Below are 26,475 nucleotides of genomic sequence, written 5' to 3'. Positions count from 1 at the left end.
AACACTGTTTCACATGTTTTATTTTGTCATACATTCTTCTAGAACTGGGTTCATTTTTCCAGTTTTGTAGAAAAATAAATGTTCCAGCCACCATTTACTTAACTGTCTAGTCTTTAAGACCAATCAGTATGTTCCCTGGAAAGATGAATAAGTCTCCTGACTAACTCATTTTCTTAAAATTCTTTAAGACAATGAAATAACTTTTTTTTTTTTTACTCCCAAAGCACAGTATTTCAACAGCAGCAGCCAAAATGGGGTTTTAGCAGCTTAACTTTACCCCCTAAATAAAGCTTTGTATAAACCAGTGATTTTACTACAAAAACACTGTCCTTGAAAAAAAGGAATAGCAATCTGACATCAATGCAAAACTTGGAATGATTAGGTCATAAACATGGCACTTACAAAAGGTAGCTTATGAGAACATTCCACTTAAGAAGTGGTTACTTTTCTGTCCCTCCTTTACACCATCAAAAAAAAAAAAAAAAGGAAACACTTCCTTTAAAAATTCCCCTTAAATTTAAGTCTATAAAATTTCAGAAATGCCTTGTACCCAAAACAAGTGTTTAAAAACAAACAAACAAAAAAAAACTGTGCTAACAACTCTTACAATTCAGATATATATTTTTTATAACATCTAAGACTGCAAGAGTTCTTATATTCAGTAGCTCTCTGGTTTAAGACGACCTCCATCTCCTTCACTTACAAAACGTTTTCTGCCCCTGTAATGCAAAGAACATAAACATGAAAACATACAAATTCTGACTATAGTCAATTTAAACAACTTAAAACTTGATATTTCCTGGTTATTCATTAAGTTTTGAAAGGTTTTTATTGTTTTTTTAAAAAGTCAGTGGCTCTAAAGCTTTAGTAAAACTCTTTTCCTGCTATATTTTTCCTAGAATTCAATATCCTATTGAATAAAAGCTTAATTATTAAAATAAGTTCATTGTTCAAAGGGAGTCATGTTAAAAAATGTTAAAATATAGGACAAACATTTTGTTATTTAGAAATTTAATACTTATTTCTACTGTGTTACTAATATTATTTGAAAGCTAAACAGCCAAATAGGAAACAACAATATAATCTGGAATTATGCAAACTAGAGCTATACAACCTATCAAAATATCCATGTTTAAAATACCTTTAAAAATTTTTTTTCAGATGTAGAAAAGCCATAACCTGAATATGGAAAAATCAATCAAATTAATTCCAGTTCATGCCCCTTTTGGGGATTCATGTTATTTCAAGTGACCTTGCTCTGTACTGTAACCACATTCTAGCTACATGTAGTAGCAAGAGCCCAGGAGAAATAGTTGACCAGCAGCCTAAAGCAATAAGCGGAAAACAGAGCTTGGGCAGAATTAGCCCTTATTCTCTGACCCTACACTGGCACTTGAGACCACACACAAATGTGCACTTCACAAACTAAGCAAAAGGAGAGAGGATAAATAGTCAAAAGTTTAGGTATCTCTTCAAATGACACTTGATAGTAAGGCCATAACAGAAGTAACCGGTTAGACCTTTGAACAGAGGCTGAAACTTTTAAAAAGCAAGTGCCAGGGTGTTGACCCTTTTTCACACTAAGTCTAACTATAAACTACCTATATTTTCATGAACATAAAGGCATACACTGTAATATTAGAGGCCAAGGTGGGGAACAAAACAGTAAGTTGCAAGAAGTCTTGCCAAAGTTGACAGTTTAACTGATGTATACCACTTGGCACATCAGTACATAAAGAATGCCATCACCAAGTAGAGATCTACATTTTCAAATATTTTTATCAAAGCCATTAAATTATATCTTCCACTGTTATCTTTTCCTTCTCTCTTAATGGCTTCTATTTTCTACAACAAGGGACACTGCCAGGAAATATTTCTCTGAGATTTAACACTCACAATATACTTAAATAAAAATACACAAACTTTGAAAATTTTTGATGAAAATTATAAAAACTTAAAATGTACGTAAAATAGACTCACAAAGATTAGCTATTATAAAGAGTTAGATCCTCATAGCACAAATATAAAGTAAGATCCAATTAGCCCCAATTCTCCATTCTATGATGGAGCAAAAGAAAGCAACTTAAGAGTACAGGAATTATCCTAACATCTTTGAAGCCAGAAAAAGTCTAGATTGACCCTTGGCCTCTACCATTTGTGACCTTAGAAAAGGTATATTACACCTCCTTAAGACTCAATTTTCTCATCCTACCTAATAATAGACAAATATGCAAATTGATCACACCTTCGCTACGCCCAAGCCACAGCCACCAGCCAAGCCACGCCCACCAACCAATCAGGGCGAGTATGCAAATTACCCCAACCAATATGGCGGTTAATTTGCATATCAAGACAGTGTAGAAAGAAGCCAAGAGCTGCAGAAGGGAGCAAAGCTTCGGAGAAGCAAGCAAGCCGGGGGGGGGGGGGGGGGGGGAGAGAGGGGAGGAGCGGAGGCGGGGCGGGGGAGAAGGAAGGAGAGCAGGCGGGCTGGCAGAGAAGGGAGGAGCGGAGGCGGGGTCGGGGGAGAAGGAAGAAGAGTAGGCAGGCTGGTGGAGAAGGGAGGAGCGGAGGCGGGGGAGTAGGAAGGAGAGCGGGCGGGCTGGCCGAGAAGGGAGAAAAGCAGGCGGCCTGGCGAAGAAGACGGGGCGGGGGAGAAGGGAGGAGCCCAGGCAGGGCCGGGGGAGAAGGGAAGAGCGCAGGCCAGCTGGCAGAGAAGGCGGGGCGGGGGAGAAGGGAGGAGAGCAGGCGGGGCGGGGTAGAGTACAGCAGGAAACCCTATTGCAGGATTCTTCCTGCAACTGGAACGCTAGTTGATGATAACATTGACACTGAAATAGTATTTAACCTTTTGCACTCAGATGTCGAGTGTGACTCGACCAGTTAGCATTAGAATAAAGGAATCGAGAAAAAGGCAAGCGAGTGCAAAGGGTTAAACTACTTAGAACAGAACTGCTCCACAAAATTTGACTTCCAGTGGTTTTATGAGTTTAAATTCACAAGGGGGCAAAATAAGTTTCACCCTTGTTTCTCCATAAACACAAAATAGATGATTTTTCAATCTTGAGTGGCTCCATTTATTAATAGTATTATTTTTCTGACAGAACTGGAATGATGGAAAATTAGCTTAGCCTTCCAAGCACCTCAGTATTTTAAGTTGAAAAAGTAATAAAGTACCTTGAAGGACAAAGATCTCTGAGTTGTTTGGAAATTATTCCAGCCTGAAAACATTCTTCTACAAATCTCTCAAGCACGGAGTATGAATATGGGACATCCAGATTAATGTCCGGAATTTCATTATAAATTCTCTCATAACCCTAAAAAAATGAAATTGTATACAGAATTGTTAGCCCATATAAAATACATAATGCCATACAATTCTTCACTGTCATCAAGCTATATTTAAGGCCAAATGTTTATATAATAAGACTAAAGTCAGGTCTGAACCTTTAAACAGGTACATTTGTTATAGGATGTTTTATTAAAACTGTTCTCTCAAATGATCTTGAGGCAGACTGAGATATAGGACACATTTCTTTCCCATATACTTCTCTATATACAGGGATGGGCAAAAGTAAGTTTCCAGTTGTAGTACAAATAATACAATAATTAATAAATAGTACAAGAATAAACTGTTGCTCATACAACCATAAACCTACTTTTGCCCACCCCTGTACATTTACATTTTTTAAAAAAGGGCAAGTAAGAACCTCACCAACACTTTAATAGCAATGCATACAATTTTAAATATAAATAAATTACTTTAAAGTATAATTTGCTAAACGTTTGTTTTTCCTTAAATATAAAACAGAAATTCTATCTTAGAAATAGAACTCTTAAGGAAGAACACACAATCACATTTTTTAAAATGCAGGTTAAAAAAACCTATTGAAGTGTTACTTTCCAAAAAATGACTGCAAGAGATTCAAACATAAACACTACTATTTAAAAACAAACAAACAAAAAGCTATAGACATACTACTGCTAACCATATCTAAAGGAAAATTTCATTAACAATTCATTATCTTTATTCAATCATATATTTAAGGTATAAGCCTAAAAACTGTTCAAAATAATGTTATACTTACTCTTTTCATTTGGTCTAGAGTAATCGTAGAAGATTTCCAAAGGGATTTTAACAAATCCAAAATCATCTTAAATGTACTTTCTCCAGTTGACTCCAAAACCATTACAATGGCCTTAAAATTGAATGAATGCATGAATGTATTTTTGGTCATTAATTCATGTAAGAAACTGCTCTGAAATATATTAGATTACTTTAATCTGTAACTATAATTCTTATAAAAATTTAAAAACAATTTTCTCCATTAACATTAACCTGCTTTTTAATCTTCACCCGAGGATGTTTTTCATTGATTTTCAAAAAAACAAGATGTATATTATTAAAGAAGTATTATGTCACTGTAGTACAAAAAAAGGAACACAATAGCCCTAGCTGGTGTGGCTCAGCTGGTTGGAGCGTTGTCCCATGTGCACCAGAAGGTCTCAGATTCAATTACTGGTCAGGGCACATACCTAGGTTGCGGGTTTGATCCTCGGTCAGGGCATGCACAGGAAGCAACCAATTGATGTATCTCTCTCACACTGATGTTTCTCTTTCCCTTCCTTCTCTACAATCAATTTTTTTAAAAGGAACACAATAATTCTCTTTGGAATATTAAAGTAATCTTACTTCATATACAAGCTCATGGTGAAAATGAGGTACTTCCAGTTCCTTAAGGCAATGTTCAGCTTCAGATATGTCTCCAGAGAGTAAATACTCTTTCAGCAGCATAACAATCTATTAAATTTAAAAATTGAGATGTGTCAGAATTTCTGATTTTTTAAATAATTGTGCTTTGTCTAAAAGATTTACTTACCCTCATCTCAATATATTACATGATGAAATAGCAGGTTACAAACAGCTAAGAACATATAAACTTGACATATCACAATCATTAAAATTTTTTCATGCTTATAAAGGAAATCTCCAATTTTAAGTGGTTAATTATGAAGAAAATGAAGTGATTCAGAGTGTCTTAATAATCACTGAGATTTATGAATAGACTTAAGACTTTCACGGCCTGAGTTGTGACCATAATTCTTTAATGCTCCCTGTAAAACAAGGGATCTTAAATACCACTAGAGGGCACTAACTGAAAGTCTCAAAATGAACTTTTGAAGTGGCACAAATTCTCCCTTTCATCAAGATGACCTTAATATTGTAATGGGAGCCAAAAAACAAAATATCAGGGCTTTACTAGACAGGGTAAAGATTTCCATTTACTTTTCTCTGAGGATTTGAAAACCATTATCTAAAACATTCATCAGTAATTCAGCTTCCAATAATATATAGCTAAAGAGGCAAGTCTTGTCTTTCTTATTCACATTTATACAGTAACATCTATGGCCCTAGAGAAAATGGGGAAAAGTTTTTGAACAAGAGAATGTCAATTAAGAATGTTTTTTCCTGTACAATACGTGTTAAAGTCACCTTTGCACCTAGAAGGTGCTTGATGCTGGTTAACTGAATAAAGTAATTTCAGTGTCTGTACTTCATATTTCACACTTCTACAACATATTTCATAAAAGGTAAAATACAATTTGATTAACAGAATACATCCTGATAATTCCTATTATGCTTTAGAAAAGTAAATATTTATATGTCATTTGAATAACATTTTCACTCTATAATAATTTTATTATTTAAATATTACTTAGTTTTTAAACTTTGTTATGTAACTGAAGGTTTACATGTTTTCCATCAGGTTCCATGAATTTTTGAGAATGATGAATTATGAACACATGTATACATTTCAAAAAGTCCTCTTTGTCCAACTCATCTTTCCATGTAAAAGGAAATGAACATCCAAATAATGTCAAACTAAAATACTGCGTAGTTTTATTTCAATTTTTATTTTAACCATTTTTTGTTGAGATAATTTACATACCATAAAATAGTTTGGGAGTTTCTCAAAATATTAATTTGTGGGGGAGTACAGATAGTTCTCGACTTATGATGGGATTATGTTCTAATAAACACGTAAATTGAAAATATCATGTCAAAAATGCATTAAATACACATAACCTACCAAACATCATAGTTTAGCCTACCCTATCTTAAACATGCTCAGAACAACTTACATTAGCCTATAATTAGACAAAATCATGTTGTTTCCACTGCCCAGCATCACAAGTAAGAATCATACTGCATATCGCTAACCCAGGAAAAGATCAAAATTCAAAGTATAGTTCTACTTGAATGCATATAGCTTTCCCATCATCACAAAGTCAAAAAATCATCAAGTCAAACCATCCCAAATTGGGGACCATCTGTATTACCATCATCTTATCAAAATTAAGTCTTCTAATACATAAACATGGGATAACTTTCTATTTACTTTGGTCTTCTTTCATTTCTTTCAATAATGATTTGCAGTTTTCACTACACAAGACACTTCTTTTGGTAAGTTTATTCCTATTTTCATCTTTTTTATGCTACTGAAAATATAATTGTTTTCTTAATTTCATTTTAGATCACTCAGTGTGCAGAAAACTGAATTTTTTATATTTATCTTACATACTGCAACCTTGCTGAATTCATTTATTAATAGTTTGGCTCTTTGCTTTTGTATTTTTGTGGATTCATTTGGTTTTCCTTATACAGATCATGTCAGCTGGGACTAGAGAATTTACTTCCTTTACAATCTAGGTGCCTTTTATTTCATTTTCTTTCCAAACTGCCCTAGTATCTTGACTGTTTTTATACCTCAATTGCTCTAATAACATTTTAATTTAAAAAAAGATATTGAAATTATGATATTACATGATTACAAATACCAACCCATCTGTCTTAACACACATAAAAGCAAACTGGTCAAAGCTCTAACTACATTTTAAGGTCCTTAACACTCAAATAAGTATACATATCACTAAGAAATTTATTTTCAAAACTATAGTCACATATAAAGATTGTAATCTAATTTAGAAGCACATGAAACTTTAAATCTTCTAATTTTCTTAAAAATCTACAAATAAGATTCATTTTTTGTTTGTTAGTTTCTTGATATAGAAACATACTGCCAGGGAAAAATTATCCAGAGACTAAATCTGGCATTTTAATGTAGTAAATTAGTTACATAGTTTAAAGCATGAACAAAGGTAGTGAATCTTCTTACAAAAATTTACCACTCTAATCTAATCTAGTCATAATTCATAATTTATAATCTGAGACTATCCAATTTCAAAATGCTCACATAGAAAAAGATATTTTTTGGATAACTACAAAATTGCAATAGTATTTGAAAAAATTTAAATACTGATATAAGAAAAAGATTTCATGCATTCTTTTAAGGTTCATCCACAGCTTTCTTAATCATAAAAGCCCTTTTAACTTAACACAGTCTAATTTTTAAGTCAAGGAAACCATACAAATTTAATAACAATTATATAATTATTGGACAACTTATAGCAAAACCATATGAAGCCAAATATACAAAGATTATTCAATTTTCCATTTGCAGCTATAAGACTGAAGTTAATTTTTGTCCACAAAAATATCAGCTAGAGGGCATAGTTTATTTTCCTAGAATACGTATAAATTAAGTTAAAGATAATAAACCAATAGTTAACTCTTTTTTTTTTTTTTTAATAGTTACCTCTTTAACAAGGTGATTAACAGGCTTCTGCCCACCGCCAGAGCCCCACACGCTATCTTTGCGCTTTCCACCTTTAGACATACTCAGGAGCACAGTAGCCTTGTCCAGAGCAGCTCTACAAAAAAATAATTTTGACATTTGGAGATGCTTCAGCAGGACCAAATCATGGATAAAGTTGCGGCGGGGGGGGGGGGGTAGAAGAGGAGATAGAATTCAAGCCTTCCTTCCCACCAGAGAGACCATTCCACTATTACCTGTAGTAGTCCTCGAAAATTAACATCTACACATAAGAAAACCTAAGACATGGCTAAATCCAAATATAAGTTTCCACATAGTTTTTAAAAATCATATAGCCTAATTCCAAAATATCACATTTAGCTTATAATTAATTATACCAAAGAACAAGAGTGGAAAACATTATTTCTTAAGATTTCTATGACAGATAAAAATATAAAATAAAATTGAAATAGGGCTCCTTTGTTAGTATTGTCCATCTTACTAGAATCCTATATAATAAAGAGCTAATATGCTAATTAGACCAGATGGCAGAACGACCTTCCGGAATCCTGGAAAGACCAGTGGGGGGGGGGAGGGGCGGGGCCACGAGGCAGCTGGGGCTGCTGCTATGGCTGACCCCTTGCACAAATTTCGTGCATCGGGCCTCTAGTATTAAATAATTACAGAATGTTTAAACCTAAAGGGACCTTAAAGAAAACTCTAAGTCCAATCCTTATATTTTATAAATAAGGAAACTGAGGTCCAGAGAAGAGTGGCTTGACATGAAGATAGCTAATGGTTTAAAACCCAGAACTTCTGCCTAGCTTGTGTGGTTCAGTGGTTGAGCGTTGACCCATGAACCAGGAGGTCATGGTTTGATTCCTGGTCAGGGCACATGCCCGGGTTTCAGGCTCAATTCCCAACAGAGGGCATACAGGAGGCAGCTGATCAATGATTCTCTCTTATCATTGACTAGAGGCCCGATGCACGAAATTCGTGCAAGGGCCTTGGCCCTGGCCCCCGCCTGCCACGAACGGGGGCCTCTGCCCCAGCTTTGTCAGGAAGGAAAGATGTCCAGAAGGATGTCCAGTCTAATTAGCATATTATGCTCTTATTATATAGATGTTTCTACCCCTCTCTTCCTCTGCCTCCCTCTCTGAAATCAATTTTTTTTAATAAATAAAACCCAGAACTTCTGCATTAGAGTAATGTTCTCTTCCTATTATATTAGGCCAACAATCTCTCAATTTTGTTTTAACAGTGGAGAATACAAATGACAAATAGATGTCTACAATGTCTGATTAATTCATCTGTCATTTCAATAGAATCCTGTGGAATTTTAAACTCATTTGAAATTCTAAGTAGGAAAATTAATTTACTTACCTAGCCTGTACACAATCTACAGTTCCTCTGTAACTATCAATATAGGTATTACATAAAATTCCATCTCCAACAGCTCTTGCAATAAATTGGCCCACCAACTATAATAAGGAAAAAAAAAGCTATATTAAGAAATCTAAAATAAACCTTTACAATTTCTAAATACATAAATGATGAAGACTGTTTGAACTACACAGTCAATACCAACAATCCTAAATTATAGGTATTTTTTAGAACGTTAAAAAAAAACACACATTTATTCAGCACCTAACTAGTTATGCTTGGCACACACTCCCACAACTTAACCTTCAAGTTAAATGACATGGGGGGTAAAGCACATCTGTTTTGCTCACTACTGACTCCCCAATACCTTACCTTGCACAATGCCTGAAACAGAGTATGTGATTAAAAATGACTTAAAGTCAAGAGAAACCTCTCTTGTGGGAAAAATAAATGGGACTAGGTTTTCTCAAAAACCTGTCTCAGAAAGGAATTTATCTTATGGTGAAAAGTTGTGTAAAAATATTTGTCTGAAAGTATGTTTATAGCATTATTTCTTATAAAAATTGGAAACTTTAGTGTCCAAAAAATTAAGGTATGTTTACATGGTACATATATAAGATGGTACACTATGTGGCCACAGGGAAATATATTTACATTTTATGCTATAAAGGAAATCAAGTTTACAAATAGCATACGATGTACGATTCCATTTTTTATTAAAACAAAAAATATAAGGATATACAAAATACATACACCTATACTCACAGAAAGTAAAATGGAACATTTAGCATCAAAATATAAAAAGTGATTATTTTTCTTCATTTTGGCTTTTTATTGTTTTTAAATTTCATAACGAATATGAACTTACATAATCATTTTTTTCCAAGTATGAGTACTGATATTTTATTTTTAAAAATATATATTTTTATTGATTTCAGAGAGGAAGGGAGAGATAGCAAGAAACATCAATGATGAGAGAGAATCGTTGACCTGCTGCCTCCTGCATGCCCCCTACCGGGGACTGAGCCCACAATCCAGGCATATGCCCTTGACTGGAACTGAACCCGGGACCCTTCAGTCCACGGACCTATGCTCTATCCACTGAGCCAAACCAACCAGGGATGAGTACTGATATTTTAAAACATCCATGTTTGAATCACAGCATTTAGGAATTAACCTACCTATACTCTATTCCCAAGTTAATGTTTAAGTGCTCCTATCTTGATTTAAGACTTTGGTCAAGGAACCAGAAAAAAATTTCACACATTTTTTATTTCAAACCAGAAAGTCATGTTATAATGTCAGCATGTATTAAGTCTAATATAAGCTTTGAGCCCTAGCTAGTTTGGCTCAATGGATAGAGCGTCGGCCTGCAGACTGAAGAGTCCCGGGTTCGCTTGCAGTCCAGGGCACATGCATGGGTTGCAGGCTCGATCCCCAGTAGGGGGCGTGCAGGAGGCAACCGATCAATGATTCTCTTTCACTATTGATGTTTCTATCTCCCCTCTCCCTTCTTCTTTGAAATCAATAAAAATATATTTAAAAAAGTATAAGGCTTTGAGAAAAGAAACCTAAATAGAAGCATAAACCATGAATTTTCTAATTATTTCCCACAATGCTACAAAAGGGGACAGTCTCCCTTAAGATTTTATAATAAACATTAGTTAAGCAAATTCGATCCTCAATAATAATAATACATCTTTGAAAAATCCCAGCTCACAAAACATCTTAACTATGTATAATAGAGAATTTACAGATAAAAAAAAAAGAGTATGAACTAAAAACTACACAGAGCACTACGTGGAAAATAAGATATAAAATAATAGTATGATGAAAACGGGTGGTAGGGGGGAGGCGGGGACTAGCTCAGAGAAAATACACTAAAATGTTAAAGGGCTATTTTTGTATGACAGGAAATATGGGCCATATTTTCCTCTTTCATCTAATACAATTTCCTAGCAGTGTGCATTATTTCTATACCTGGAAGGGTAGTAGAGGAAGAGAATAAACAAGAAAAATAATACAAACCTGTGGTGCTCTAGGAGTATCCAATGCTAATTCAGGTAGATCTTTCAACAATTTATCAAATGATTTTTCTACATCATTTGTGCTCATTACTGTTCCACAAAGGTCAGAAAGAAGCTTAGATGTCATTTCTCTATGACTAGCCTTTCCCTCCAATGCCAAGGATACTGCCAACACTGGTACTCCACTTTTCATTTCACCAAGATTTAAATCTCTTAGCATTTCCTATTAAAAAAAAGTATTTTAAACTTGAAAAATCAAGATTTTATATATCCTTACCTCTCCCCATGTGGAAATAATCAGAGAGGCAGTCAAATTTTGAGTAGAATAAATATATCTTACTCTGCATATAAATTACATATTGACCCACTTTGTCAAGCTTTAACTGTTTGAACATCAATGAACTCAAGAATGTGAATTACAGGCCTGGCCAGGTAGTTCAGTAGGTTAGAGCTTCATTCTGATACGCCAGGGTTTCAGGTTCTATCCTGGGTCAGGGCACATACAAGAACCAACAAATGAGTGCTTACGTGGAACAAAAAATTGCTGTTTTCTCTCTCTCCCTTTCTCTCAAAACCAATAAAAAAAATGTGAATTAAATCTAAAATAGTTTATTAAACCACATAATATTACTAAGTTTGGTGTTAGGAGTTAACTAATCCTCTCCCTTATAATATATTAACATTACTTCTAGGAATATTGCTTTGTAAGCATTTATGGAGAAATTAATTTCATATTATAATAAACTGTTTATACTCTGATTTTCTTCAAAGCTTTCTCTTTGCACAAAAATTTACTTTACACTATCATATAAAGTTTAAAATGACATCTTAAAGGATTGTTTTTAAGTGGGATTATTGTTTTAAATGTTGGAATAAAGTTAAAATTATATTTTATAAACTATCAATTTAAAAAAAAATTTTATAATTATAAAAACATCGTGTTGTGTCATTTTTCAGGGAAGGAAATGGCACATAGCCCTCATCAGATCCAAAATACGTAAGAATTAATCTAAATTCATGAAATTTTACTCCATTTCTTAGTTAAAAATTCATTTATACAAAAGAAAATTCTTAAACTTATTCAGTGATCCAAGATCACTCTAGTTATGTTTTGCTTTTAATAGTGTTTTCTCTCCTAAATGAAATAAATTGCAATTGCAACTTTAAGCCTACCGCAACTTCATTAGTATCTCCATGCTCAAAATATTCCTGTATGATTGGTGTTAAAGTCTTCTCAAATGCTGTTTCATCCAAAGGCAAAACTACAGTTTCATAAACACAGTTCTCCTGGGAAGGGAAGGGAAGGGGAAGAAATAATTATAAATTAAAGAACAAAATATTCAGATAAACTGAAATTGTTTGGTAATTTTATATTTCAACTGGTTAGTAATCCCAATTCTGGGAGAGAAGACATGGTATATGCTTTGATCACTTATCACTTATATAAAAATTTAATCTGTTCTTCTTTTACAAAATCTAAATATAATAACCAAGACACAGATTAGAACCACTAACCACAGCAAACATGACTTGCTTCCAACCTCTCCCCCACCCCCCATTATCTTCTGTTAATTCTTTATATCTCATAAAACCAATCCTTTGGTGACCAAAAAGTTTTAAGATGGCTTCCTATCTTATCTAGTATTTTCATTATAACTTCACTTTTTTAAAAAAATGAAGCAGGAACCAAAGCCTTCATGATTAGCATTACCACAATAAATGTTCCTAATAACAAAAATCTATGTTGTAGTGACAAAAAACTTTCTAAGAGAAAAAACACTATTAAACTGAAAATTCACAAAGAAGTATCCCCCTTCTGCTATGCAAAAATCCCTGAAATGTTTATATGTAACTTGTGACTGGCTTCCACCTAACAACATAAACTTGAAAGATTACATATTAAATCTAGAATATTTAGCAAAGTTTCTATAGTATATGAGTCCTACTGGTTTTAAAATATATTTTTTCATGTTCTCTTAGAAATATTTCTACATCCGTTAGTTAAAATAGTTAAGTACATACATATACTAGTAAACAATACACAACAAAAACAATCTAACATATACCCTGATAAATTCCTGTCTAAAATTTTCATCACATCTTATCTTATACACCTTATCTTCATCCAGAGCTGTAGGGGGTTGGGGAGAAGGAACAGACACAATAGGAAGAGTAAATGGAGGTAGATGATGAAAAAAGATTGGCCATGAGTTATTAATTATTAAAGTTGGTAAAGCTAGGAGATGAGTACAAGTAGGTTCATTATGCTATTCTACTATGGGATAAGTTAGAAATTTTCCAGTAAAAAGATAAATATATGTAAATTCATTAGAAAATCTATGAAAATTTTATATTCTCAGCACTATCTCTAGAAAAAAGATCCATGTTTCAAAATTACCAAACTTAACATCTTAAACAGCAATATATAAAAGCCACTTAATATTTATGTTTTTACTAATATTAAAAAATTATATATTATTCTCAATTCTCATTACTAAAGAAACTAAATTAACTCAAAAGAATTTACTGAAAAACAATTTGATAATCTTAAGTAAATTTGTGAAGATCTATTTTTGATTCACTTCAGAAACCAAAAGAAAATTATGTATACACTAGAAGCCCGGTGCACAAATTCATGCACAAGTGGGGTCCCTCAGCCTAGCCAGCGATCAGGGCCGATCGGGGCCGGCCAGCTGGGGGAGGAACCACAGGAGGTTGGCCGGCTGCGGGAGCGCACTGATCACCAGGGAGCAGCTTCTGCATTGAACGTCTGCCCTCTGGTGGTCAGTGTGTCATCATAGCGACCGGTTGACCGGTCATTCGGTCAACTGGTCGTACCGGTCACTTAGGCTTTTATATATATAGATTACTATCAGTTATCTTGTTTTTTTCCTAATCCAAAATTAACCTAACAGTCTGAAGGTACTGAGTAAATAAATGACTTACATGCATATATTAATGTGTGTGTCTATATACATATATAGTCATAAATTACACATATACACATTAGTATAATCATATACATATGACTTGACAGTTATAGATTATAAACACAGACATAGAACATATGACTTGACAAACATGAGTACACAACGAACATGAGATCAAAAAAGCGTATAAGGATTTAAACATATATTAAAAAAGCAAAAACACAGATACCTGGTCATCATCATAGTTAGGATCTTTCACATCCACTTCCTCCACATCATATACCTGCCCGGGTGTACCCCAAACACCTTTGCCTCCTGCACCACCTGAAAAGTTTTGAATTGAAAAAGCATAGAGAAATTTGTAAGAACTCTAGATGTTCAGATGTTAATTAAAAATAACAGCTGCCCGGCCGGTATGCTCAGTGGTTGAGCACTGACCCATGCACCAAGAGGTCGCTAGTTCAATTACCAGTCAGGGCATATACCGGGGTTGAGACTTGATCCCCAGTATGGGGAATGCAGGAGGCAACTAATTGATGTTTCTATTTCTCTCTCCCTACTCCCTTCCTCTCTCTTAAAAATAAATAAATAAATAAATAAATAAATAAATAAATAAATAAATAAATAAAACATATTTTAAAATAAATAAATAACAGCTAAAAAACTATTTTAATTTATTTTTTTTCCAGTTGAGACTTATACTTTAAACCTCTTTTTATTCTGATCACTGCTTTTTCAATAAAGATTAGATATTTTATAATCTACTTAGAAACATTAAGTTGAAATAGTTTATAAAGTTAAAACTAAAAGGGCAGCTGCTTTAAAATAAAAGCAAAACAAATAAAAAGATTACAAAAAAAATAGCTATACTGGGGACCTCAAAGAAGGTGATATTTCAATTTAGCTCTAAATTTTATTTGGCATTTCTTGAGATCAACACAAAAAGAAATTATGTTGAGCCAGTACAATGTGGCATAGAAAACTCAATAAGGAAGAAATTAATTAACAAAGAAACACCATGACCACCATCATGTTTTAAAGTCAAATACTCTTTAGATATAAAAGTACATATGAAACTATACTTTGCAACTAGTAATGTTACAAATAATTGCTTTTTAAGCATTAAGAGCACTGATCATTATTTCTCTCTACTTCTATATACAAGCAGATGAGTAAAAATTTAACAAATGCAACTTTCAAAGTTGCTTTTCTACATAAACTTACTGAAATGTTTTTATAAGGCTCAATATATTGAATAATTTTAAAGAAGTTTACAGTATCACCAATATTTTAGAGGTTTTTATTTTATATCCAGAGTATAATCCTTGTCACCAGAGCAAAACAGAATCTGAGCATTAGTTTCTATTTTGATCCAACGAATGGCTATAGAGCCATTCAACAAAGTAACTATTTTGGACAAATGACAAAAACATTTTGCAAGAACCCTAGGCTATAAGTTGAAGTTCCCACCATTCAGAAGTTAGTAAAATCACCAAACTGTATCAAAATCCTACCATAGACAAAAGATGACAGACCCCCCCCCCCAAAATCAACAAATATTTAAGTACAGTATCTATGTAGCTAGTCACTACTCCAAGCACTACAGATACAGCAGAGAAACAGATAATTACACTCCAGTATCCAAGATAAAGAGAGCTAAAGAGAACTCGGAACTAGATCTATGAAATCATTAAAATTCTGTGAATAATATTACCAATCAAATTTACATGTATCATGTATTCTTCACAATGACCATAATTTGGCTCATTAGGCCAGGGGTGGGGAAGGCCTGGCCCTTAGGCTGTATAATTTGGTCTGGCCCTGCACAGGCATTAGGGGTGAGTTAATTAAATGTTTGACCAAATATAGCAGGCTAATTTTTAAGTTGATAATTTGTAAATATCCAAATGGTCCTTGGCAGAAAAAGGGTTCCCCACCCTGTCTTAGACAATAGGTATGATGAATTCCTGACCTTGTTTCTTTCAAGCAGAGTTAGAGAGAACATGCATAATTCATAACTGTGAAAAACGTCAGTGTGTGATTTGCTGGAAATAATAAAGTTCTGATAAAAAAAAAAAACTAAATCTATTCAAATATGAAAAATGAAAATGCCTCAACTTAAAAAGTGGTATGACCCTCAGTTTAGTACTATGTAAGAAATATATACAAACCCAAATCTTATGTTATCATTGTTTAAATATCTCTCATTTGTAGAAGAAGGAAATTGTAGTACAAAAACCGGGCAATATTTTTTTCCACTTGTGCCTTTGGATGTGATATATACCAACCTTTCTTTGGTAGTCCCCGTCCTTTCCCAGATCTGGATCGCCTATCTAGCAACCTTCCCTTTGGACTGGTTGGTACAGTTACTCCACTTCTAATGGCTTCGCTTCCATTATCACTAACTGAATCGCCTCTGCCAGAGTCCCGGGATGAGTTTTTCCGTAGGCGCCTTTTTGCCTTGGCATTAATTTTAGCTTCATTAATGGAGGATGCTGAAATCCAATTTCCATTTATCTCATTCTTTATATCCTCAGTCCCAGCATTTTCTTCATCGCCAGAAAACAGAGAGTCACTTAAGTTATCAGGATCTTAAAGAGGAAAATGAAGAAAGGTAAGTATTTTAACCATCTACTGTTATACTAATTACTAGTGGCCCGATGCATGAAATTCATGCAAGAGTAGGCCTTCCTTCCTCCGGCTGCCGGCACCAGCTTCCCTCTGGCACCCGGGACCTGGGCTTCCCTCGCAGCCCCAGCTTCATCCGGAAGATCGTCCAGAAGGACATCCAGTCTAATTAGCATATTACACTTTTATTAATATAGATAGTCATAACTTGTTAGGTTGAATCACATGAAATTACCACCTTTGTAGGTAATATTACCACCAATATGTGACTCATGGTCACATATTGGCAATTTCTTATGGTTCAATCTAAATGACAACTAAATAGGATTACTTTTCACATTATCAAGAAAAGTAAACTAAGGCATTGAATATAAATGAACAAAGTTTACTAAAAGCATGCTATCTCGTGTTATGCCATCTATCTTAATATAGACACCAAATATAAAACCTTTAGACTTTGGTGAGATAAGAGAGCTAAGCAGTTGAAGATATAAGACTAAGGATCTTGGAAGAAAGATAAACTAATATGTACAGAATGCCTAATATTATTTATCAGGCACTGTGTTGGCACTCTGTCATTTACCCACACAAGTGTGAGAGCAATTTACTACATCATTTATACAGTTAAGGAAACTAAGGCTAAAATTATTTAAATAACTTGCCAAACATCTCATGATTGATTACAGATACTTAAATATTACTATTCTGGCAAATAAGTGATCACATATGATTACTGAGTTGAACTGTTCATTGCTTTCAAAGATAAAGCTTGCTTTCAAAGCCATCATCTAAAGTCCTAATTCATCTCTCCAAACTTGACCCATATTACTTAGCCATCCTCTGAAAATCTTCTAGCCTATATACTAGTAAGATTTGTACATTACCCCATGAAAGATAACAACATATCTGGAGTTTCCAGTAGTCTTCTGTTTAGAATGTCATCCTCACTGCTCTTTCAGTTACAATCCTTGAGGATATAGGTCAAGTATTACTTCCTCTGTAAAAACTTTCCTCACGCTTCTACCCACAATAACACTAATGCTCTTATCACTCATTAACCACTTCACCAAAATCACTTTCTTTTTATATAGCAGTCCTGCTTTTCCAAATAAGTCATAAGCTTCAAAAGAGGAATTGTACTTCTTGGTATCCTCAGCACCTAGTAGAGAATCCTTCATACTATCAACTCAAATGTCTGTGCAGATCAAATGACAAAGACGGTCAGCTTTGCTCTGAAAACTTTGTAAGTCAGAAAACTACTAAACCAGTTACCCATAGGCCAGAGGGTTTTTGTTTGTTTGTTTGTTTTTCCACTTAGGCTAACTCAAGTCAGAGTTTAATTCCTCAGATGATTTTAAATATTTCCAAATGTAATTAAGATGTGTCAAGTCTATTTGTCTGGGCTTTAACATGTTCTAATATGTTGAAACTGAATTTTTTTACATCAACCTTTAAAAAGTATAGATGTGTTAAAATCTTTATAATTCTTGACAAAACATAAAATTTAGAAACAAACATTGTGTCAAATTACTTCATTAGTCTCATAAGCATTCTCCACACCCTCCGTCCTCAAACCATTCTCCAAACTGCATGGAGACTGATTTTCTAAAACATGCCCCTGCTGAAAACCATTTGAAGGTATTCTCATGGGGTCAAAATGTAAACTCATTAATTTGTAATTTCTGATCTTGTCCCTGCTTACATCACCAGAATAATTGCTGACCTCTCCACATTCAAATAGAGCTCAGATTTGGTACCATAGGGGGAATTATGATATGCCAATATGTGACCATTACTGACCTACTAATGGGGGATTCATTTAGCAGAATAATACAAAATGTATTAGAAAAAAGAGAAAGTATAAAGTGGGAGACCAGCTAAGAAAATGTTGCAGTAATTCAGTCACAAACTAACTGGAAAGGGAAAGGTTAGTAACTTTGGGGTAAATAAGAAAGTAGTACTTTTAACCAAAAAATAACGAGCTTTTAAACAAAATAGATTCAAGAAAAGTGAAATGATATCTTGAAAAGATTTTTAGGAAAGGAAGCCAGGGTTAGCTATAACCATCATTATAGCTAAACTAATAGTCATAGTAGTAATACTATTACTTTTGTCATTACCACCACTATTGTTACCTACTAAATACCAGATTCTATCCTACGCACTTCACATACATGGTTTATAATCTTCACAAAACTATAATGAAGATGTTTATCTTCATTTTACAGATGGAAAATGTTTCATAGAAAAGTTACACATCTAAAACAGATTGTGGTCAGAATAAAACCCACATGTGAATCTCAGATGACTGTAATTATAGGACATACAAAGCTAGAGTACAGCAGAGTAGTGACAAAGAGACAGGATGAACATAGAAGGAATGTAAAGAAAGAAAAACAAAAAATTAAGAGGAAAGAGAAGGACCAGAGCTCAAATTAGATGGAGTTTCAAGTAAGAGTTGGTGGTTGAAGAAAACATTATTCTACAACTAGAGGCCCAATGCATGAAATTCATGCATGGGTAGGGTGCCTAGGCCTGGTCGGCGATCAGGGCTGATCTGTAGGGGGACCGGCAGGGTGCTTAGGGGGACCCCCACTGGCACCTGCTTTGGCTGGCCTGGGGCCTGCAGGCTGGGGGCAGCTCCTGCGTTGAGCATTTGCCCCCTGGTGGTCAGTGCGCATCATAGGGACCAGTCATTCCACTGTTCGGTCAATTTGTATATTAGGCTTTTATTATATAGAATTAAGGTGAACCACCAAACTTGCTCAGAAAATAAAGGACTTAGAAGTATAATTAAATGCTTTAAACGGTCCCTTGGAGTACATACTTCCCCACACTTGAGTTTTTCTTCTTCAACTATTTTAATATATTTTCATATACAAGGTTGGGCAAAAGTAGGTTTGTATTTGTAATACAAATAAATAATGCAATAATTAACCAAGAATAATACAAGAATAAACTGTGCTTCGTCTATTCATAACTGTGAGTGGTTATCACACTGGACAGTTCTGAAAAGAAGTAATTACCAGATGTGTGTGTGTACACACACTCACACACACACACACACACACGCATGCACAATGGACTACTACTCAGCCATAAAAAATGAAATATTGCCATTTATGACAACATAAATGGATCTTGAAAATATTATGCTAAGTAAAATAAGTCAGACAGAAAAGGACAAAAAAAGTATGATTTTGCTCATATGTGGAATATAAAACAAAAAGTAACAAAGGTCAGATTCAGACAACAGAATGGTGGCTACCAGAAGATAAAGGAGGTCAAATAAACAGAAGGAGACTAGACTTTGGGTGGAGAGCACATAATAGAGTACACAGATATAGAACTGTGTAATCTTATATACCTGAAAATTATATAATGTTATTAACCAATGTTACCAATACATTTTAAACATGTGTAAAACTACTTTAAAAGAAGAAATTACCTACATGTGAAATATATTCTTATATTGTATTATTACTATCCCCATCTCAATGACATGATACCCATTTGTAACCATAAAAAAACAAGTACAGTACCCATATAACTATTGTGTATAGCAGCACCAAAATAATTAAGTACTGTAATAACTTTTTCAACTATAATTTTCTAACACACTTAAAATCAGATTAATAAGTACAAAATGGCAAAGAAGTTTCAACTTCAAAGTGTCTGGTCAGATCAAAGAAAATTATATAACTTGTATACAACAGTGAATTAAAGTCATTAAAAAATGAAGCTGTATCATTAAAAAGTGAAATATATTTAAATTATAAAAAATAATGATCATTTTAATTATTAATAAAGTTATAAGGCAAACAATTATCTAAAATATATTAACATGAAAAGCTCTCACTATACGGAATATTTCAAAATCCCAATTAACTCTCTATGAAGATTACTCTAAAGGCTAGAAATACAATGAAACAGACTAAGGAATTTCAGAGGAAAGGCAGCAGTGGGGGTGGGGAGTGATTAACTGAAGAACTTATATGCATATATGCATAGCCCATAGCACAGACTATAGAGTTGTGAAGGCCTAGGAGGGGCAGGGGCAGAGGAGATCAATGGGAAAAAAAACAAAGGGGAAACTGTAATACTTTCAACAATAAAGATAAATTTAAAAAATAATAAAAAATACAGGCTCACAAAAAAAGTTAAAAAATGAAAGCTAGAAATACATTTCAAATTGTCTGAAGTAACAGCATTTGGACATCAATTTAAAAAAAATATTTATAATAATGTGCTATTGAAGTATGATGGAAAATAAAGAGAAAGTACTCTTAGGCAATTTATAAAATATAAATTATTAGTTAGCAAAGATATCAAAGATACCAATAATAGTTTATGTTTTAGAAATCACTAGCTCATGTGAAAATATTAATGAGCACTATTCTCCATTCTGGATAATAAGGTTTACTATAAACTAGAGGCCAGGTGCACGACATTCGTGCACTGGGGTGGGGGTTCCCCTCATCCCGACCTGCGCCCTCTTGTAGTCGGGCATCCCCCGAGGGGTCCTTAGCGCTGCTGTGGAGGTGGGAGAGGCTCCCGCCACCACCGCTGTGCTCACCAACTGTAAGCCCGGCTTCTGGCTGAGCAGTGCTCCCGCTGTGGGAGCGCACTGACCACCAACCAGGGAGCAGCTCCTGCGTTGAGCGTCTGCCCCTGATGGTCAGTGCGCGTCATAGGGACTGGTCATTCCACCGTTCGGTTGATTTGCATATTAGGGTTTTATTATATAGGATAGCATAGAATAAGAGTATGCAATGGGAAGGATAGGCAGAAAAATAAGGACATGTGATGAATTTCTATAAAAATAAGAATCACAAACTTGATTTAAAAAATAACATGACCTATTTTCTTGTAGCATAAATAAGATGGTTTTTAAAGTAAAGACAGTTTTAATATCACGTATTCATAAAATCTGGTATGGCCTGAAACTTGCTCATAATACAATCAAGGTTCAAAATATGAATACTTACCTGCAGAATTTACATTCAGTATCTGCTCATTTTCTACATCCATTATTCCTTAATTTCACTTGCACTGATTAAATTACCAAATGGAAGTCTTCCTTTGGGATCTATTTCTTTAAAAAGAAAAAAAATGTTTCAATACCTTCCAAACTGATATAATCAAGGTAAATTCAATTTACTTAACACTGTAAAACACACACACACACACACACACACACACACAATTCCATGTGTTTTGTTTACTTTTAAAGATAGTTTACCCTACATAATAATTGGTTTCGATCTTCTTGACACATTATATCTGTGTCCAAAAAAAAGTCTGTATTTCTGGGTGTGCCAAATTACCCTTTAACTTGGCATTAAAAGATATTGTTATACATGTTTACTTCAAGTTAAAGGAGTACACACACAGACTTCCAATATTTTAGGAAAACAGGCCTCATAGTTAATCTGATATAAATGAATACTGGATAGTATGCTACCAATGAATTATGAGCACTACTACAAAATGCAAACAACAGTATTTTGGTTAATCAATAATAACACATGCCTGTGTTATTTTTCACTCTACAACATATCTAAAGGCAGATATATCTGCCATTTCATCACCTAGGTATCTATAATTACTGTTATACAACTATAAGATTGGGAGAAATTTTTAAAATTGTTTTCCATAACAATGGTATTATTTTTATAATCTGAAAAATACACTTTAGAAAAAAGAATCTTACCTATTTTAAAAATAAATGAGTACAATGACAGTAGTATCTCATTATTTTAGGCCTTAATTTCAAAATGGCTTAAAAATACTAATGCTGGAAGGTTTTAATGAAATCAGTTATCTTTTATTTAGACAATTTAACTTAGTGATATAAATTCAATGTTATATGAAAGACTATCAAGATACATTGTCATGAGAACTATTACCAGGTGTAACCAAATATGATTTCAGAATCTATCTCTCTGTAAATACTTGTCAAATACTTAAGTATAGTTTACATATAAGTCCTTCCAGTCATTTACAATAATTTCACCAGCAGTATGCTCTTCCTTTAAGACATAAAATGGAATTTCAGAGGAAAGGCATTTAATGAAAATGACTAATGAACTACAGAAAAGCATATTTTTCTCATATAACTTAACCAACAATAGATGTCATTTTAGAATAATGATATATGGATGCCTCCTGGACTTAAAGGTGAAACTAATTTTTAAATTTTTCAATATATATGCTATTTTAACATCTTTCAAGTTTGTAACCCTTTTCTCCAGAAAAGGGTATTATTTTATAAAACAAAAGTAAATATCTTTTGTTAAAATCATAAATTCTTAATATGACATAATCCTTAGGCTACTAAGATGCTATCATGTTGCTCAGAAATTAACAAAATGATGACATCATTCCAATTATATTCTGAATCTAAAAACATGATTTTACATAAATACCTTTTAATATCATAATTCCCACAAACTCTGGATTTAGGAGTAAAAATAACCTTAAAAACATATACAAGAGATACATAAAGATATGCGAACAAAATAGTTTGCAAATTTCAACATTTAGTGTCCTTCATGGCTGAAAAGGCATGTCTGTTTCATTTCTGTGTATAAATTATATGTCACAGTGAAGTGAAAATGTCATATGATGTGTGTATGAGATTTTTACACGAGAGTTACATTAAAGTCTTTTTCATATTTTATGCAAGTATAATCTAAGAAAGTACTTTCTACAGAACATAGCCAATAAAGGAAATGAAACCATTATAACTGGTGTTTACAAAGTCCTTTATAATTCAAAAATATTTTACATGCATTATTTCATGTACCTCTCAGAAAAATCTTGAGATAGGTACTCCACTTTGCACACAATTAAACAGATTCTAAGAAGGCTGGTGATCTGTCCACAGAAAGAGAAGGCTGCACAGTGAAAGAACCAGGGTTAGAACCTACATCTTCTAAATCCAGCACTGTTTGCACATATTCAATACCAAATCTTAGTATATACTACATGAAGATTATTTTTAGGGTTAAAAGAGAAAAGTTTATTAAAACATAGACTCCTACTGTTATATCAAATTTTTAAATACTGCTCTCCAAACAGTAAATACATTTATTTTAAACTATTATACAGAACACATTCAGTTGGGCAAAGAAAATTATCAGGTAATGAATATCATCTATATGGTACCAAGTTTGTTTTTATTAAGTAATCATAAAAAATAGCCCTATTTCTTCAGGCAATGAGAATGCAATCAAGAACTCAGTCATACTTGATAGCAACACAAACATTGAGGATAAAGATATGTTACATGGTTTTACTGTCTTCAAAGCAGTGGGATCCTCCCACCACTTTACCTAACATTTTTGCCCCCAAAATTAAGAAAATGTAAATCAATAAATTTAAACCCACAGCCTTCATACTAAACTACAAATTTAAGCTTCAACAAGAAAACTATACATGTTAGACAAAACTAAGGCTGAAATTAAACACAGTTTTCATTTCTACAATGTTTCACAGAAATATCCTATATAAAAGCCTAATATGCAAATCGACCAAACAGGGGACCAACCGGCCGCTATGACATGCACTGACCATCAGGGGGCACCGCAGGCCCCAGGCCAGCCAAGGCGGGTGCCAGCGTCCTCCCCACCCCCCCATTACCCTGCCAGTTGCCCCCCAGACTGGACCTGATCTCTGGCCAAGCCTAGGGACCCTACCCATGCATGAATTTCGTGCATTGGGCCTCTAGCACACTCATAAGTCTTCAACTGCCAAGACATTCCTTAAAAAACAGAGCCTCCATTTCTGACTCCACCCACCCACAAAAATACCTATTTCCTGATAATCTATATACCTGATAATCCATTCTGACCATTTTTTAAGTTCAGTCCACATGTAAGCTAGAAATTTATTTGTATTCATTCCAGGGCTACAATTACAGCTAATTAGCAACTTAAAAGAAAACCAGCTGAAGTATTTAACCACAATGATGCAAAAGTGAGCACACAGGAAATATCCAAGTGTCACTTCTTTTTGCACTACACCTAGCAACTATTTTTCTTATTATTACAACAGAAAATCCAATGGAAATATAATACGAAGACGCCTGCTGAGATATTAGGGAATTTAACAAACCTATAGTGAAGGAAGGGTAAGGGCATAAATACCAATAATTAAATTTGCAACCCATCGGGCAGTGGTCCCCCCCCCCCTTTTTTTTTAAAGCCTTACAATAGCGAGAATGCCAGAGTTCGAAAACTCAACAGTAAAACGTAAGTAAAAACAGGCGGTGACTGCCTTTTCCACACGCAGCAGCATTTTTAACTGTTTTATCTGCAGATACTGTTCTGTTGCTGGCAACGCAGGCAGCGCTCACAAGGGCGCGGGAGACGGGCGACATTGACCTCAGCAAACGGTTTCCGAAGCTCTGGCAAAAACCACACACTGGCGGGTACGCTGCAGCACCAAACTGACAAATGCAACAAGCACAGCTCGCTTTCCACAGAAAGGGGGCTCCCTTCCTGTCTTTGTCTTCTCTGGCAGATTTCATTTAAACTAAAAACATAACCGCCCCCCCCAAAAAAAAAAAAACACACAAACAAAAAAAACGACCCTTTGCCTCAGGAGAGGCGCAGCCAGTCCGCGCAGGGCCGGCGGCGGGCACGTGTCCGCCTCCCCGCGGCCCCCACGGTAGCGGGCCCGCCGCGGGCGCAGGCCCGGACCCCCGCGGCCGCCAGTCCCGACCGGACCCGGGGCGAGGGGCAGAGGGCCGGGCCTGGAGAGGCCGGGCCAAGGAGGGGTGCCCCTTCCGAGGGCTCCCATGCAGGCCAGGGGGGCGAGGAGGGCGCAAGCCTCCCTCAGGATTCCCGTCAAGCCAGAAACGCGCCCCCCGACGCCCACCCGCCACATAAAAATAAGACCTCGGCCTCCGCGGGGACGGGAAGGAGCCCCTCTGCGGCGAGCGCCCCGCGCGCCTGGTCCAGCGGAGCTGAGGTCCGGGAGGGGCGGGCCCGCGCCGCCGCGCTCCGGGCCCAGAGGAGGGGGCCGGGTGGGCTCTCCGCTGCCCGGGGCGTTGGGGCGGGCGCGGCGGGGCCGGCGGGGCTCGGAAGAGGCGGCCGGACACCCCAGCCCCGCCGACCGGGACCCGACCTGACCGGGCCGCCTCCACGCCCCCTCCCCCTCCCAACGTGCGGCTGCACCTGAGGGGAGACCGACGCTGTGGAGAGGGCGCAGCCCACCCCACCCCCACACCCCCCACCCCCCAGAGCGTGCGAGCCGCGCCGGTACTGACCCCGCGGGCCGCTGGCGCTGCTCGCCCAGGTCCCTGGTCCGCTGACCTGTCCCCGCTCCGCTGCCCTGACCCCCGCTCCTCAACCTCTGCCGCTGCCTCGGAGCGTCTCTGGCCGCTCTGGCTCTGTTTTTGTTTTGTTCTACCCAGTAACACGGGGGCGAGAGGCCGGCGTTCATTGGACGAGGCGAGGAGGTCGTCTGGCCAATCGTAGCGGTGGAGCCGGAGCTGCGGAGGAAAAGGGAGGGAAGTGAAACGTGGAAAGCTGGGCTGGGGCGCAGGAGGGCGCATGCGCGTCTGCCTTCCAGAACTTGCTGGAGGGGGGGGTGGGGGCAACGAGATGGAAGCCTGGGTGGCAGGGCAGTGCCTTGGAGTGGGCACTAGGCCAAGGCTGCCTTGACCCGCTCACCCATCCCCCTCACAGGGCAGCCAGCAAATTCAGCTACAGCAAAGGCTTTGGGCTTCCTGAGGGTCCCTGCCCTCATTTCCCTCAGGGGAATACCCTTAATCTTTCCGGGTCCTTCTCTAGCTGCCCCCTAGACTCCTAGGTGTGCAAACCCCTTTGCTAAGGAATTTATCTCAGT

The 26,475-nt window shown here is 35.9% G+C and overlaps 1 protein-coding gene and 1 long non-coding RNA gene across 6 annotated transcripts; one reads left to right on the top strand and one right to left on the bottom strand.

Annotated features, from left to right (window-relative positions):
• PDCD4 (programmed cell death 4) lies at nucleotides 1-26,085 on the bottom strand. 5 transcript variants are annotated; one of them, XM_028149414.2, is made up of 12 exons: nucleotides 25,895-26,005; nucleotides 21,609-21,715; nucleotides 16,281-16,583; nucleotides 14,222-14,316; nucleotides 12,236-12,349; nucleotides 11,064-11,285; nucleotides 9,036-9,133; nucleotides 7,656-7,770; nucleotides 4,691-4,798; nucleotides 4,086-4,196; nucleotides 3,175-3,314; nucleotides 1-719 (listed from the first exon to the last, which is right to left on the bottom strand). In XM_028149414.2, the coding sequence occupies exons 2-12, from the start codon at nucleotides 21,649-21,651 to the stop codon at nucleotides 659-661; spliced, it is 1,410 nt and encodes a 469-aa protein (XP_028005215.1). In that variant the 5' UTR covers nucleotides 21,652-21,715; nucleotides 25,895-26,005; the 3' UTR covers nucleotides 1-658. The 5 variants fall into 5 exon arrangements, with proteins under 5 accessions (XP_028005215.1, XP_054584612.1, XP_054584611.1 ...); XM_054728637.1 differs by having other exon boundaries at nucleotides 25,941-26,005; XM_054728636.1 differs by lacking the exon at nucleotides 25,895-26,005 and adding an exon at nucleotides 23,429-23,448.
• Nucleotides 16,537-25,129, top strand: LOC114232508 (uncharacterized). Its single transcript, XR_003618574.2, has 2 exons — nucleotides 16,537-16,606; nucleotides 24,943-25,129. It is a non-coding gene; the product is annotated as an uncharacterized LOC114232508 (long non-coding RNA).
• Nucleotides 26,086-26,475: the final 390 nt, after the last annotated feature.

The sequence above is a fragment of the Eptesicus fuscus genome, chromosome 17, assembly GCF_027574615.1.
Source record: "Eptesicus fuscus isolate TK198812 chromosome 17, DD_ASM_mEF_20220401, whole genome shotgun sequence".
Classification (NCBI taxonomy): domain Eukaryota; kingdom Metazoa; phylum Chordata; class Mammalia; order Chiroptera; family Vespertilionidae; genus Eptesicus; species Eptesicus fuscus.
Note: the sequence above shows the minus strand (reverse complement) of the source record. Positions and strands in the feature narration are given on the sequence as shown.